This window comes from Oryctolagus cuniculus, chromosome 4, assembly GCF_964237555.1.
Source record: "Oryctolagus cuniculus chromosome 4, mOryCun1.1, whole genome shotgun sequence".
In the NCBI taxonomy this organism is placed as follows: domain Eukaryota; kingdom Metazoa; phylum Chordata; class Mammalia; order Lagomorpha; family Leporidae; genus Oryctolagus; species Oryctolagus cuniculus.
In genome coordinates, this window is record NC_091435.1 from 64,143,791 (window position 1) to 64,161,127 (window position 17,337).

At 37.5% G+C, this 17,337-nt stretch overlaps 1 protein-coding gene across 1 annotated transcript in view; it reads right to left on the reverse strand.

Moving 5' to 3' along the window:
* The window catches only part of MYH15 (myosin heavy chain 15), a 221,029-nt gene that overhangs the window by 99,918 nt on the left and 103,774 nt on the right, over positions 1-17,337 (reverse strand). Inside the window, exons 23-27 of the mRNA XM_070072033.1 lie at positions 15,621-15,863; positions 14,133-14,309; positions 10,903-11,048; positions 6,693-6,783; positions 2,924-3,313 (exon numbers count right to left, since the gene is read on the reverse strand). Coding sequence (XP_069928134.1) covers positions 2,924-3,313; positions 6,693-6,783; positions 10,903-11,048; positions 14,133-14,309; positions 15,621-15,863 — 1,047 coding nt within the window. The remainder of the gene's footprint in view (positions 1-2,923; positions 3,314-6,692; positions 6,784-10,902; positions 11,049-14,132; positions 14,310-15,620; positions 15,864-17,337) is intronic.

Consider the following 17,337-nt stretch of genomic DNA (forward strand, 5'->3'; position numbering starts at 1 on the left):
ACCTACATCCTATATCAGAGTGCCCCGGTTTGAGTCCTGGTTTGGTTTCAATTCCAGCTTCCCTGGGAGGCAGAGGTAATGGTTCAAACACTTGGCTGTCACTGCCATCATGTGTCAGACTCAGAAAGAGTCCTAGGCTCTTGGCTTTGACCTGGCTCAGCCTGGATGTTGTGGGCATTTTGGGAATGAACCACTAGTTTAGAGATCTCGCTGTCTCTGTCTCTGTCTCTGTCTCTCTGGCGCTCTCGCACTCTCTCTCTCTCTCTCTCCCCCCACAAACAATGAAAATGGAATTAAAAGGTGTAAGGCAGTAAGGAACTGAGCTGCTGTAATACTTGACTGGTAAGTAAAGAACAAGAGAGGAAACAAGTCCTTGTGGCTTACAGCCTGGGTGATGGGAAGAACTAGGTGCCAGTGATGGAAACATCTAGAGAAAATGCAGGCAAAAGTAACCAGTTTGGTTTTAGACATGTTGATTTGAGGAAGACATTTCTGATCACTGAGAGAACAATTTAAGGGAACATTTTTAATAAAAATGGAGAAAATAAGGAGAGATTACAAGACTCGAAGTGGTGAAGTATACCCCTACTTGTGGGAAATTGTCTCCAAAGGTGGTATCCTAGTGATCAGTTTAGATCTAACGTGCACATCCTTGTGTAGACTTCTTACCCTGTGACTTAACAATGATCAGAGTAATGAAAAACCATGCCGCTGCATTGTAAGTCTGACTCACAAGAAACTGCAAATTCTGCATGATTTCCTGATACTGTTCTCAGCATGCTGAATTCCATGTAAGAAGTCCAACTCCACTTTGGTCACCATGATGAAGCATTTACTAGCCCAGTGAGAGGTCATATGAATAGATTTCCCCCAAACACCCCAAACTGTTCTAGGTCTCCCCACCCAGGAACCAGACATATCAGCAAAAAAGTTTTCAGATGTCTCCAGCCTCTACTGCTATCTGATTGCAGTTATATGAGCTGACCCTGTCAAACTCCAGAACCAGTAAAGACAAAAGCAAATTTTTATTTTAAGTGAATAGGTTGTGATTTTCTTTATAAAATAAAATGTAAATGGAACACTAGTCTTTTGTCAGAGGTACAGATAAAACAGAGGATGCTTTCTTCTCTAGCACTATCCCTAGTGTCTGAGAAAAGGTATGTATTTGGATTTGTGTTTATTTTTTTAAATTGGTAGGTAACAGTTATGTGGAAGATTATTTTATGCTTTGAAACAAGAAAAAAGGAATAAGTGAAATTAAAAGCAAATTATGTAAGATGAACAGAGTAGTTACACTGAATGGTCTTGATCTTATCAGATCTTATTCATTGAAACAAAGGATCCAGCGACACAAGATTAACATTAAGAGAAGAATTTTTAATAAAATAATACAAGAAGTGAAGTATAAAAATAGATAACTGAATAGCAATGAAAGTCTAGAAGACATTGGAAAGTATGAAATTCATACCTAGTTAGTATGAATTCATGGTGAAGCTATGAGAAGTTGTAGGATTTTATGACTTTCTTCCAAAATCTGTAGAAATGAGAGTTCCTGAGGAAGAATGAGAGTACAGTAGAGGATGGTGAGAGGAAGTATTTCTAGGGCCTCCTCTGGGTTGATGAAAGATGCAAATGAAGCATGAGAATGTTTTCAGTGGCCAGTGATAGAATCCATTGAAAACAGATTACAGAAGAGATCCAGGAGAAAGAGAAGTTCCAAGTCCTCACTACACCTCTTTACCAGTAGGATGGCAGGGTGTTACAATCTGAATGTGTCCACTTTAAGCTCTGCATACTAATGTGATAACAGAAAGAGTCAGGGTTTAAAAGGTGATTAGCTTATTAGGGTAGATCCCTCATGAATGGGATTAGTTACCTTATAAGATAGGTGCCAGGGAGAGTTGATCCACTTTTCTCTTTTGCATTCCGTCATGAGAGGATTCAGAAAACAAACAAAAAACTGCACTATCTTTGAAGCAAAAACTCCTCACTAGACACCAAATCTACTGATGCCTTGATCTAAGACTCCCCAGTCTCTATAACTGTAAGAACCAAATTTCTATTATTTGTAAATGACTCCTCTGTGGTATTTTGTAATAGCAGTAGGAATGAACTAAGACACACAATTAGTGGCCAGAAAGAGAGAGATGCAGGATGATATGGTTTCTTCCTACTAAATATGGTCTTCAAAAGGAATTAATGTCAGTTTTTATGGGACCCACTCCTGATGTCTGAAGATACTCAACACTTTTCTGTGCACAGTCCAGGGAAATCAATCTTCATTTTTGGATCATATATTTGTTTTTAGGTCATGTCTTTCACAAATTCAGCTCACAAGGAACAGAGGTGGTAACAACTAGCGATTTTCTTTGCTTAACCTAAAACAAAGCTTCTTTGAACTACCAGAAGGCAGGGTCACTGTGACTCAAGATCTCATAGCAACCATCTGACATGACAGCTTGCACTTTATGGGTTAATGGAATCAGCAAAGAAAGAGCATAAGCCTTTCTTCTAGTGCTGGTTAATTAAAGAGATACCAGAAGGCATGAGGGAGAAAAAGTTCCTCAGCCAACTATTTATGTCTACTATTCTTTCAGCTAGACATTAGAAGGATTTTGCTACCCCTACGGGTTCTTGCAACACAAAGCCATTATTCATGAGAGACATGGCTAATGGCTTCACTTTTCTAGCCCATTTACTTAGCCATCACCAGGAAAGTATATAAGCATCATGGACGAGAATTCTGATAAAACCATTAACAATGGCCTCTGAGCTTAGGCCTGATCTAGTCATTCTCAGCAACCATGGTTTACATAAGCATATACCTCAAGTCACCAGTCTGATAATTTTTCTTTCCTCTCCCCTCCACTTTCCTCCCTGTGCCATGTTCAAAAGACCATGAAGAAGATTTGGGAATGTCTACCTTAGCTCTGGTCAACTGCTCGACATGGGTCAGGAGGTCTTCCACTTCTAGCTGTAGGACACTCTTCTCTTTTTCCAGATTCTGTTTCACCTGCTGCAGATTTTCTACTTGGCCCTTGACCTCAGCCAGGCTGTCTGCATGCCTCTTCTTTAAAGAAGTACAAGTTGCCTCAAATTGCTGCGTGGCTTCTTCCATGTCATGACGAAGCTTCTGGAACTTGGTTTCCTGTTTCTTTGTTATCTCCAGCTGAGCCAAACTGACTCCTCCTGCCTCCTCCAGTCTCTCATTCATGTCTTGCAAGTCTTGCGTGAGGTCAGCTCTTTCTCTTTCCACTTTGGCTCGAGTGGTCTTTTCAGTTTCCAGTTCCTCTTTCAAATCCTGTACCTGAGTCTGGAGCAATAATTTTGACTTTCACTAAACACTTGCAGCAAATTGTCACAACCAAGAAAGCTAACATAATATTTTTCATTCATAATTTGTAAATAAAGAAATAGAAAATTGTCCCAAATCAGTGACAAGACCAGAATTATATTTCTAATTCTTCCAGATCTCTCATCCCTGTTGATGGGAAAGTTCATTAAATTACGTACATGGTAAGGAAACCTTAGTAAGTAGCACTTCCCAAAGGAATGGAGAAACATCTTTCAAAAATGGAGTTTATTTAAAAACATGATGAATTTTATATATAATACCTTATTCAGCTGGAATTCATTTTCTTGACAAACTCAACTAACAGCAACTCAGTCAAAAACTTGATAGAATAAATATCACCAAATTCAAGAAAATGATCCATAAAAATAATATTAATTTAATATTATATACAATTTTTAAAAACTTAGTTACTTGGCCTCCTGTTCCAAAAATTTCATGTAGTAGGAGAGTTGGTGGAGGAATGGAGACTACAAAAATCCAGAGTAGTCTGATACTATCCACAAAAACAAAACCAACAACCCACTTAAGAGATGGGCCAAGGACCTCAATAGACATTTTTCAAAAGAGGAAATCCAAATGGCCAACAGGCACATGAAAAAATGTTCAAGGTCATTAACAATCAGGGAAATGCAAATCAAAACCACAATGAGGTTTCACCTCACCCCGGTTAGAATGGCTCACATGCAGAAATCTACCAACAACAGATGCTGGCGAGGATGTGGGGAAAAAGGGACACTAACCCACTGTTGGTGGGAATGCAAACTGGTCAAGCCACTATGGAAGTCAGTCTGGAGATCCCTCAGAAACCTGAAGATAACCCTACCGTTCGACCCAGCCATCCCACTCCTTGGAATTTACCCAAAGGAATTTAAATTGGCAAACAAAAAAGAGGTCTGCACCCTAATGTTTATTGCAGCTCAATTCACAATAGCTAAGACCTGGAACCAACCTAAATGCCCATCAACAATAGACTGGATAAAGAAATTATGGGATATGTACTCTTTAGAATACTATACCGCAGTAAGAAACAACGAAATCCAGTCATTTGCAACAAAATGGAGGAATCTGGAACACATCATGCTGAGTGAAATAAGCCAGTCCCAAAGGGACAAATATCATATGTTCTCCCTGATCGGTGACGACTGACTGAACACCAAGAGGGAAACCTGTTGGAGTGAGGTGGACACTATGGGAAATGGTGGCTTGATCAGCATAGCCCTGACTGTTAATGAACAACTAAATACATTATCCCTCTTAGTAGTTTTTTTTTATCTGTTCTACTTAATATGACTGGTTTAGATCTGTAATTGATGCACAGTTATTCTTAAGTGTTGAAAATTAACTGAAATGTGATCCCTGTTGAACATGGTGGTGGGAATGGGAGAGGGAAGAGATGTATAATTTGGGACATGCTCAGGCTGACTTGCCCCAAGTGGTGGAGTTGGAAGCATACCAGGGGATTCCAATTCAATCCCATCGAGGTGGCATGTACCAATGCCATCTCACTGTTCCAGGTGATCAGTTTCAGTTCACAGTTGGTCATGGTGAAGGGACTGGGAGTCAAAGGGAGCACATAGACAAGTCTAGTACCTGCTAACGCTAACTGATGGAGTAAATAAAGGGGAGAGTGATCCAACATGGGAAGTGAGAATCTCAGCAGACTCATAGAATGGCAGATGTCCTAAATAGCACTCTGGCCTCAGAATCAGCCCTAAAGGCACTCGGATCTGGCTGAAAAGCTCATGAGAGTATTTCAGGCATGGAAAGCCAAGACACTCTGGCAAAAGATCTCTGCGAGTGAGATCCCAGTGGAAAGAACAGGCCATCAAAGAAGGAGGTACCTTTCTCTGAAGGGAGGAGAGAACCTCCACTTTGACTATGAGCTTGTCTAAACAAGATAAGAATCAGAGAACTCAGAGGGCTTCCATAGCCTTGGAAACTCATGACTGGAGCATAGGGAGATTACTGATGCCATAGACAGGAGTGTCAATTGGTAAAGTCAACAACAGGAGTCACTGTGCACTTACTCCTCATGTAGGATCTCTATCCTTAATGTGCTGTACATTGAGATTTAATGCTATAACGAGTACTCAAACAATATATTTCACTTTGTGTTTCTATGGGGGTGCAAACTGTTGAAATCCTTACTTAATGTATACTAAACTGATCCTCTGTAAAAAAAAAAAAAAAAAAAAAGAAAAAAAAAAAGAAATTATCAATTCCCAACTTGACTCTCACTGGGATTAAACATGACAATAGGTCTGCTCTGATTTCATTATCATTTTAAAAAATCATCTATTATTTTTCACTTTATGTTTCTGTGTGGGAGCAAACTGTTGAAATCCATACTTAATGTATACTAAGCTGATCTTCTGTATATTAAGATAATCGAAAATGAATCTTGATGTGAATGGAAGGGGAGAGGGAGTGGGAAAGGGGAGGGTTGTGGGTGGGAGGGACGGTACGGGGGGAAAGCCATTGTAATCCATAAGTCGTACTTTGGAAATTTATATGCATTAAATAAAAGTTTAAAAAAAAAAAAAAAGAAAGAAAAAGAAAAGTATTGATACGAACTCTAAGGGCCTGAAAACGTTTTGGTTTATGGGCATATAGCTCTACAAAGCTTGAGAGCATCGTTGAATACAGAATAATGAAGCCACTGTTGCTAATTAACTTTACCCCAAGTAATTATGTAGGTTATGATAAGGGATAAAAAAAGGATAGAGTCTGTTTTAGAATATGTTTTTCCTTTCCACTAAGTAAGAGTACCATGGCTTTGAAAAAGCTGATTTCTAGATAATACCAGACAAGCAGTCCAACAGTTCTGCAGATGAGTTATGACAGAGAAAGTGCTAAAAAAGTGTAATTTCCATATCAAAGTAGTAGCTAAAAAACTTACTTTTAGTATAATTTCTTTGTAATCATAAGAAAAATCATGATTAAAAATTAAATTGCCAACATTGAATGCATACTATGGTTCAGGCACCATACTCAACACTTAAATATACTACTGCATTTCATAATATTAGCTCAAAGATTGTCAAGAAAATGAATCAGTAAAGAACACATGTCCAATATTTTATCACAATGCCTCATTCACATAAAATGATCAACAAATTAGCTGTTCATTTTTATTAGCTTCTGATAAGAACATTTAAGTTTGGAAGCAGTTTTCCTCAGGGTCACATATCTATAGAGTCTTAACATTCTTAACCACTCATTCCTCTCCTGTATAGAGTTAGATGAGGATACCTTCGCAGAGAATATGTCCTTGAAGCCCTGATCATCATGCATGGATCTAAGCACAGGAATACACAGATACTTGACAAAATATTACCTGAAGATCTTTAACCGTCTTCTGCAGCTGAACCACAAGGCCTCTCTCATTCTCCATCTTTGAATGCATTTGACTCACTTCTAATGTTTTCCTTTTTAGAAAAAGGTTAATAAAAATGGACTTTTACAGAACTGCATTTTGTTTAAATATATTTTGATTGCAGAAATAGCACCTGCATTCATCCTGGTCATAAGAATTCAACCATTACATGTACATCTGAAGTTCTCTTGGCTATTATACCAAAATCCTGTTCTGTTCTAATGGGAACTGCCATTATTCCTATTATATGTACACTTCCAGATATTTTCCCAAATACTGATATAAGTTTGTGTCTGTGAGTGTCTGTGCAGCTACAGAAATATTCATTTTCTTTACTCTATATGGTATAAGATTGTTTACATTAGTAGGTGCAAATCTTTGACTTTTTCTTACCTTGACAATATATTAAAGGTTTTTCTGTGATGGTCCACATATAAATTACTTTAAAAATTACAATTTAGTATTTCAGAATTTAGACATTTACCCTATGTACTTTCCCCCAATGCATGCTTTCACAAATAGCATTGTTCATATGCATTCCCACTTGTGTACATGATAGTGCTACCCTAGAATGGATAGTGAGCAGGGAATTGCTCGGTTATGTATAGGTGCAAGCAGAAAACTATGTAATAGCCTTGCCCTTTTCTCTCCAGTAGCAGTGTGAGATCATTATTTCTCTTCATTTCCCTCAATATCTGCATGCTTCTAAGTTATTTTAGAGAGTAGATTAATATTTCATTGTTTTATCTGGAATGTTCTCAGTTAATACTATTGGTAAATGGCCAGTAAATCAAATGATCTGCCTCTTTGTTCTTTGTCCATTTTCCTATCACATTGGACATCTAGTTATTGAACAAGACTTTCTTCTAATATTATTGATATTTATTTTTAGGATCTGTAGCAAATATTTCTCTCTTTATAAATTGTCTTTACTTATTTATATTGGATTTTACCATATCAATGTTTTAAAAATTTGATGTGTGTCTTTATATCTCCCTTTGACTTTCTTTTTTAATAGTGGCAGGCAATTTTAACCTATAATTCATGAGCCTTTTATTTATTTATTTGTTTTAAAGATTTATTTAATTTATTTGAAATATAGAGTTACAGAGAGAGGTAGAGACAGAGAAAGAGAGTGAGAGGTCTTCCATCCACTGGTTCACTTCCCAAGTGGCCACACTGGCTGGAGCTAAGCTGATCTGTAGCCAGGGACCAGGAGCTTTTTCCGGGTCTCTCATGTGAGTGCAAGGGCCCAAGGACTTGAGCCATCATCTGCTGCTTTCCCAGGCCCATTAGCAGGAGCTGGATTGGAAATGGAGCAGCAGGGACTCGAACCAGCACCGATATGGGATGCCAGTGCTGCAGGCCAGGGCTTTAACCAACTACACCACAGCACCAGACCCCTTTGTTTTTCAAATAAATAAATCTTTTTTAAAAAAATCAATGTAGTCAAACATCAATATTTTCCTTTTACGTTTTTGGCTTTTTGTGACTTGCTCAAGACTACTTAACAAGCTACTTTCCTAAGATTTATCACCCATGTTTTCTTCTCATTTTTTTAAAATAATGGTGAAAACATTGATATAAGATCTAATCTTTCATGAATTTCTATGTGCACAATAAAGTTTTAGGCACAGTGTTGTGCAAAAAATTCTCTGGAAATGTTTCATCTTTTGTAATGGAAACTTTATATACTGAATAGCAATTTCTCATCCCAACAGCCCCTGGCAATCACATTGTATTTTCTGTTTCCAAGAGTTTGACTATCTTAGATAGCTCCTATAAGTGGAACAATGAAGCAATGAAGTGTTAGTCCTTTCGTGACTTAACTATTTCATTTATCAAAGTTTTTTGTTTGTTCATCCATGTTGTCACATATGGAAGGATTTTGTCCTTGTTTAAGCTGAATATCATAATACTCATATATGTCTGACTATTTGACACATTTATCTATTCGCATATCTTTTTTTAAATTTGTTTTTTATTTTGACAGGCAGAGTTAGACAGTGAGAGAGAGAGAGAGAGAGACAGAGAGAAAGGTCTTCCTTCCATTGGTTCACCCCCAAAATGGCCGCGATGGCAGGAGCTACGCCAATCTGAAGCTAGGAGCCAGGTGCTTCTCCCTGGTCTTTTATGTGGGTGCAGGGCCCAAGCACTTGGGCCATCCTCCACTGCCTTCCCAGGCCACAGCAGAGAGCTGGACTGGAAGAGGAGCAACCAGAACTAGAACCCAGCACCCATATGGGATGCTGGCGCCGCAGGCAGAGGATTAGCCAAGTGAGCCATGGCGCCAGCCCTATCCATTCGCATATCAATGGATATTTAGGTTGTTTCCCATATATTGGCTATTGTGAAAAATGCTGCATCTTCCAATGATTTGTTTAACTCTCTTTTTACATTGAATTCTGTAATGCAATGGAATTTTGCATGTATAAATAGTGTGAAGTAAAAATTTAACTTTTATCTCAAGAAAATGTAATAATTCCATAATCATTAATTATTCTAGGATCAATAACTTTAAATATTACTTTTATGAAGTATGAGTGTACTTCAAAAATTTCAACAATAAGTGTGATTATAAAATAAATTGAAAGTATGTTAAATAAAAAATGAAGGGAAAAAAAGAATGGAAGGAAGTAGGGAAGATTGAGGGAGGGAAGGAAGGGGAGAAGTATGAGCATCTTCTTAAAACTGTATCTATGAAACACATGGAATCTGTTTGCTTTATATTAATAAAAAAGAAAATAGAATTAAAAAATAAGTTTATCATGGCAAAAATGAAATCCATTCATAGTTTTTAGCATAAATGGACTTTTCATGAACATTATGAATTTATTTCACAAAATGAATTCCCTTCACTACTAAATTGCAAAAACACCTGAGTCCATCTGGAGGTTTTAAAGTACAGTTACAACTTTCTAAAAATACAGATTTCTGAAATGCTGAAACCCTTTTGAGTATCTCCTACAAGGACACACAGCAATTCTTTTTCTTTGCAGAACTTAAATACATCCTTCAAACTGAATGTTTGGGAAATCCCCTTTCACTTTGCCTTATACCTATTCCACTACATTCACATGGTGATTCATTTTATCTTTTCCAAACACTTGTCAAATTCAGCCACTCACTGGGAGAATATTAATCAAGATGCTTCAAGAAAATAGCAATCCTGTACCTTCACAAGTTGCTTGATATAGGGATAGTTTAGAAGAAATGATTGTTTTTGTCATTGTTTCAGTGTCATATAGAATATATTTCTACAAGCTAATATGGCTAGGAGATCATTAGGACACATAATCTTTTAGGACCACCATTATACATGCAGCCCATCAATGATCAAAATGTTGTAATACAACACATGACTGCACAGATATAAGAAAACCAGAAACTCATGCTGTCACTTGATTCTTCTCTTTTCCACTTTAGGCACCAATGATCCATTTGCATACAACTCTAAGCTGACCTTATATTACTCCTGGGCTACATTGTTTTCTCTTTTTATTAGGTCTAATCTAAACTTCAGAATCAAAGTTTCAAAAAATATGTGGTTAAACAGAAGAAGACAAAAGGGAAAAGGTGAGCAAATCCAGTTCACTGGTATAACTAAATTGAGAATATTATCTTGTCATACTCCTTGGGGTATCAGAAATCCATATGAATTCAAAGTTTCCCTAATTGGGATAATTTTCATGTTTTGCTTCAGATCATAAAGTTTAACATTTTTGTAGAATATTATTTAACCAAAATCCTATGTCAGTTATTAATGAAATCATATAAGGCAAGCAAGTGTTATTTGAGTTATTAGAGTGTATCAGACTTCATATCTGGGTCATTTTTATTTTTTTTTACATTTTCTGTCATTGGCCTCATCAAGAGTAAAAGAAGTGAGTCATTTTTGCTTTTTGATATGTAATCTCAAAATCCCATGCCTTACACCTCTTATCTTCATCTGCTAGTCAGATATCTTTTTAATTACATCCTTCTAGATTATGCAGTTACCTCCTTATACAACTACATAATAAAGTCCAGCATAGAAAACAGCTATTTCCCAGGCTATTTATCCTTGTCTTAACGTCTGGATATATCGGACTCTGAAGTAGTAAAGATAAATTGAGACATTCCTTCCAAAATAAGGTGTCCCAGAACCTCACGTCAACAGAAAGTGGCTTACTTCCTTAGCTGTTCTGATAGCTGCAGCTCGCTGCTCTCCAGGTTCTCCACACTTTCCTGGCTCAACTTTAAATCACACTCCAGTTTGTGCTTTTTCTTTTCACAGTCCATTCTTGCTTTTCTCTCTCGATCAAGGGCATCCTCAAGCTGACAGAAAGAGATATTATTCAGCTAAATAAATCAGAGTTTACATGTCATGGCATGTGCTCATTAACCACTTTCCTTCAGGAAGGAGAAAAAAACATAAAAATACAGAGCCTGTAAATGTTGTTCAGCTACAAAGACATCTTAAAATTAATGGTGCATCCATCAAAAGTTTAGCAAAAGAATCTACAAATCATAGTGATGAAAGAAAACTTTAGAGATTATAGGATCCAAGTTCTGTCCCATGCAAGGAACCAATAATAAATGGCCAGTGAACCCGCATTTAATCACATTCCAGTGATGAGAAACTCATTTCATGGTTGGGTAAGTCCATTTTCTCAGGAGTGCTTCTTCATAAGAAGTCAAAATATTCTCTGTAAATTTCTACCCATAAATCCAAGCTCTTCTCCCTGAGGAACATCAGTCAAACCTATTTCCATAAGATCATCCACATCTATTTGGTAGCTTTCCTGGATCTCACAACTCAGTATCATTGACCTTTCACAGAATTCTCATGATTTCCATGCCCCCTTTACCACCTTGGTTCCCTCTTCTTATCCATGAAATTATGTCATATTCTGGCACTTCACCCTCCTGGTCAGAACATTTCAGTTTTGTCTGGATTAGTGTTGCTAATGAAATAGAGGTTAATTTGTCATGAGACTAGTATAACAGTTATGACTTTGTATATTGATGTTTATTTTCAGCAATGGAAAATGTTTCCTGTAAGCAGCAAAAAGTATGAAATTTGAATCAGCAGGGAGGAGTGAATTTCTGAAAGGTGTATGTAAACCAGGAAAGCAGAGGAACGCCAGATGCAATAGACTGGATACCTGTGTGCATCCAAAATTCATGTGATAAAATCCCTGCTCACAAGGTATTATGAAGTGAGATTTTCAGGGTGCTTAGGTCATCAGATCAGAGCCCTCATGAATGACATTAGTGCCCTTAGGAAAGAGCTCAGAGAAGTCCCTCACCTCTTCCTCTATGTGTGAATACAGCAAAAGGGTAGCTATCTATTAGCAAGGACGTGCACCTTCATCAGACATCAAATCTACTGGCACTTTTATTTATGAATTCCCTGTCTCCAAAACTGTGAGAAATAAATTTATGTTGTTTATAAACTACTCAGCACATGGAAGTTTATTATAGCAGCCTGGATGGATTAAGACACCAAGAAAAAAACATGTGTCATGTATGTGTGCACATGTCCCAATATAGAGATAGCCATATACCCTTATACCAAGACTTTAGGAGAGTTGTAATTAGTGAAAATAGAAAGAAAATACAACTAAGAGGTAGTGGAGAAAATTTATAGGAAGAAAAAGAAGAAACAAACAATAATGGAAAAAAAACCTTTATCAACAATTTTATAAAGAGTAAGCTTTAGGGACTAATAAGAGAATGAATGTATATACTATGTCAGCTAGGGAGAGCAAATTACAAACCTACACATTGAGAATGGTCTGAAACATCTTTATTTCACAGGGTGTTTAGTGATAGAAGGGGCATCATCTTTGGAGTCTTACAAGTATTTTCCAACAGCTTGTGATTTACATATCTTTCAAAAATAAATAAATCTCAGCACATCACTGAAGAAACAACACAGCCCTTATTATACACAACACAACTGTCAAAGTGAGTACCAGCATATCTGTGGGTAAAATACTGATTATGAGGAACATATGGGGAAAAGCCAGTTATTTCAAGGGTTAAACTTTTACTACTCTTAATGTTTTTCTGCTGCCCAAGGTTATATAAAAATTGCATTGATGAGCAGCTTAATATGTTATCCCTCTTAGTATTTTTTTTTTGTTTGTTCTACTTAATACTTTTGGTTGAATACTGTAATCAATACACAATTCTTCTTAAGTGCTGAAACTTAACTGAAAAGTGATCGCTGTTAAATATAAGAGTGGGAATAAGTGAGGGAAGAGATGTGCAATTCGGGACATGCTCAAGCTGACTTACCTCAAACGGTAGAGTTAGAAACATACCAGGGGATTCCAATTCAATCCCATCAAGGTGGCATGTACCAATGCCATCTCACTAGTCCCAGTGATCAATTTCTGTTCACAATTGATCATAATGATAGGACTAAGAATCAAAGGGATCACATAAACAAGAATAGTGTCTGCAAATACTAGCTGATAGAATCAAAAAGGGAGAGAATGATCCAACATGGGATGTGAGATACACAGCAGACCCATAGAATGGCAAATGTCCTAACAGCACTCTGGCCTCAGAATCAGCCCTTGAAGCATGTGGATCTGGCTGAAATGCCTATGAGAGTATTTCAGGCATGGAAAGCCAAGACACTCTGGGGGGAAAAAAAAAAAAAACCTAAATGAAAGATCTCCGCAAGTGAGATCCCAGTGGAAAGAATGGGTCATCAAAGAAGGAGGTACCTTTCTCTGAAGGGAGGAGAGAACTTCCACTTTGACCATGGCCTTTTCTAAAAATTATCAGAGTTGGTGAACTCAGGGGGCTTCCATAGCCTTGGCAGCTCATGACAAGAGCCTAGGGTGATTACTGATGCCATAAACAAGAGTGTCAATTTGTTAAGTCAACAACAGGAGTCACTGTGCACTTACTCCTCATGTAGGATCTTTGTCCTTAGTGTGCTCTACATTGAGATTTAATGCTATAACTAGTACTCAAACAGTATTTTTCACTTTATGTTTCTGTGTGGGAGCAAACTGTTGAAATCTGTACTTAATATATGCTAAACTGATCTTCTGTATATAAAGAGAATTGAAAATGAATCTTGATGTGAATGGAAGGGGAGGGGGAGTGGATAAGGGGAGGGTTGCGGGTTGGAGGGACGTTATGGGTGGGAAGCCATTGTAATCAATATTCTGTACTTTGGAAATTTATATTCATTAAATAAAAGTTAAAAAAAAAAGCTGAGAGAATGTGCTGGGACCTCTTCTAAATGTAGTGGTTCAGGTTATGCCAAAAAAGAAATGTTCTCTTCTTAGATAATGAGGGAATCAGACAATGAAGTGGTAAAGAAAAATTAAGTAAACAATGGAGCTCTGTATCTATGTGTACAGATCACCAACTTGCTACATGTAAGCTACTTACCTCACTAACTTTCTGCTCCATTTTCAGATGTGCTTTGCTCAGGTTCCGAACTTTCTCCTCCTCTGTGTGCAGGTAGTCCAGAGTCTGCTGCTGGGCCTCCTGTGCAGTCTTGGTTGCTCTGTTAAGTTTGCTGATCTCCTCATTTAGAGATTCCACCTCCTCAGTCAGATTCTTAACCTGTAGAAAGAAGACAGAACCAGAAGGCTAGCATCTTCTCTCTTTTGTTGCACAAAGTCTCATAACAGATCCAATTTCAGAAAGAGCTACATTTAGCCAAATTCCTGATATACTTTTTAAAACTCTACGTTTACTTCTTCTTGCACAAAATGATGTGATATCAGGCACGGTCAGGGAATGAGGTACATCGGTTAATCAAATATTAACAATCTAGCTCTTTAGATGGCTGATTTTCAGAGTATTATAATATTGTATAATACTATTAAAGGTATCTTGGATTTTTTTTGAGGATTCAAGGAGCATGTACATATTGTGTTGTGCCTCAGTGTCTCAAGAAAATGGCAGTTAAAGAAAGATTCTAATTGATAGAAAAGCGAAAGTGGACACTGCGTTTATCAGGCCCACGTGTTTCTCGTGAAAAGGAATCAATAGAAACAGCAGCTGTTTAATTATCTTCCAAAATCATGGTGTCATTTTAGAAATTAGTTTTTGATCAGAGGTTTGATACAGACTCCTCACTAACCTCAATCCACACATAGATGTGCAAATTAAAACACTCCATTAAAGCAAAATGCCAAAGTTCTTAACGAGAATTAAAGTGACAACCTCAAGATTAAATGCAAATCAGTGGCAAAGCTGGGCATAGACACATCCCAACTTTTCACTAAAGTGAATCATGTTTGTTCTCCTTCCAATAAAGGAAGCACCCTGAAAAGCATCAGATAATGACTCAAATAGTTGGGTCCCTTCCACCCATGAGGGAGAACCTGATTGAGTTCCTGGCTCCTGGCTTCATCCTAGACCAGTTCTGACTATCACAGGTATTTGAGGAGTAAGCCAGTGTCTGGGAAAGCTCCATCTGTCTCTGCCTTTCAGATAAATACACAAAAAGGAATTCTTAGGCTATTGTTCAGTTTTCTGTCTTTGACATGCTCATTGCTAATGCACCCAGACTCGGGTTTTGCTAGCCTTTTTGGGTCCAATATTTTTTTCTGTTGAAATAAAGAAAAGTATATACAGAGGCCAATGATACCATTTTGCTCTTTCTGTTCAACTTGTGATGCAATAAGATTGGAACAAATGAAAACATTTCATTTGGGAGATTAAATGGGCTTCTATGAATTTGAACTGGATATATGGATGGGGAAGCACCAGTTATCTCACCCATTATTTCATAACAATTCTGATTTCAAGCACTGTAAAGTTGCAGGTCCCTACATTAATCAGCTTAAGCAGGCCAGGTTTGGTAACAGCTTGATTTGAGGGTGGAGTTGCGGCATCTAGGCCTTCTTAACGTTATAGGAAAAATACCTTGTGCTCTGTAACATGTCTCTCCTTTTCCGACTTTGCCAATATTGTTTCCAGGTCATCGATTTCTTTCTTCAACTCGGAACTTTCATCTTCAAGTTTTCTCCCCCTGGCCATGAGCTCAGAATTTATCTCCTCTTTTCTCTTCACCTGCTCAGACAGTGCCTTGACTCTGGCCTCCAGCTGGATCTTGGATTTAATCAGACACTCGCACTGTTCTTCAACATTTGCCAGCGTCTCACGCTCCTGCCACAATTAAGAGAAAGTTGTTGCCAACAGCTAAAAGTAATTTATCAGCAAGGCGAAAAGGCTGCTTAACCATAGCAAAGAGATAATTGCCTGCCCTCCGCCCAGCATATTCACCTGCCTTTCCTAAGATGCTTAAATAATATTCCCAGGTCCCTGATCCTCTTGCTGAGAAGTGCAGGAGTTGCTTGTGTTTGGAGGTGTTTTCAGTCTCAGGCTCATTCAGTAGATTAGATTACCCTTTCTAAAGCACTTAATAGGATCCTGATGACCTAAAGGTGCTAACATGCTGCTTAAATCAGCTTCGGGAAGCACCATATATGCACATGGTTTCAGGTTGATATGTCTCAGAATATGGCCTTTAAAAAAAAGCAGTGTTCCCTCAGGCAATAAAATATTTATAACTGTATTAAAAGTGCCCTGATGCATTTAATTATACACATATGTAATATAGTCTAATAAATTGAGCAAGTTTTATGTTTTTATTCATAGAATGAAGATACAGTTCAACAAATTACTTTCAGATACCAGGTTTCACTATTATTTCCAATGAAAATTTTGCTTCAGTGATTCTGTGAGCAGTAAATTCCATAAATTACTCAAGTAGAGTAATTTCCTTTTATAATTTTGTAGGCATTGCTTCCAACTCTTACTGAGTGTCTCATTCTTTTAGTGTTATGGTCCAAGTAAAAATGAAAAGGATTTGCACCTTTCGTAATTTTGTGCCCTTGATTTATTGTCTTTGGAGGCTAAATTAAACCTCTTCTTGAGAGCAAGTTCTTAAATGCTGAAGGTCTCATTGCAATATTATCTCATAGAACTTCCTCTTCAATCTTTAGACCTCATCCATCCACAGCAATATGCTAGCTTGGGCATTTTATTAACTATTTATTTGTCTTGCTTAAGTTATATCTGCTTACTCAAAAGCAGAAAAAAGGCAAAAAACTAGGTCATTGATCGGCCATTGGTTAATTCTTGACCTGCCCAATAAATGGGACTCAAAGTGGCACAAATGGAAAGAGGTAGATAATATCCAATCTCCAACTTCACTGAACCCTAAAAAGAGAGGCTAAATTATAAAGAAATATTGACATTTACAAAGGGTCCATGCAAATCAGTAAGACATTCAGTGTTTGAAAATAATGGGGACATTTGATCTTAACTCTAGGTGGACAAGCAAAACAGTTATTTGTTGCACCCTATTCAATGTCTGTACAGAAACTGTCACCATCACCAAATAAAGAGTACAATCCTCCATCACTGATCCCTCCCAGCGGGATCTGGCAGCCGACTGAGCGATGGTGAGACAGGTTAACAGCACGAAGACTCCTTGTCCCATGTCATTTATTCTCTTGTGTACTCAAAATGTTAATTGGAGTGCATTCACTAAGTTGTCTGGTATTTTGAATATCTGAAGGATTTGTAAATAATCCTTGTTTATTTGATCCCTTTTGTGTTTAGATTTGTCCCTTAA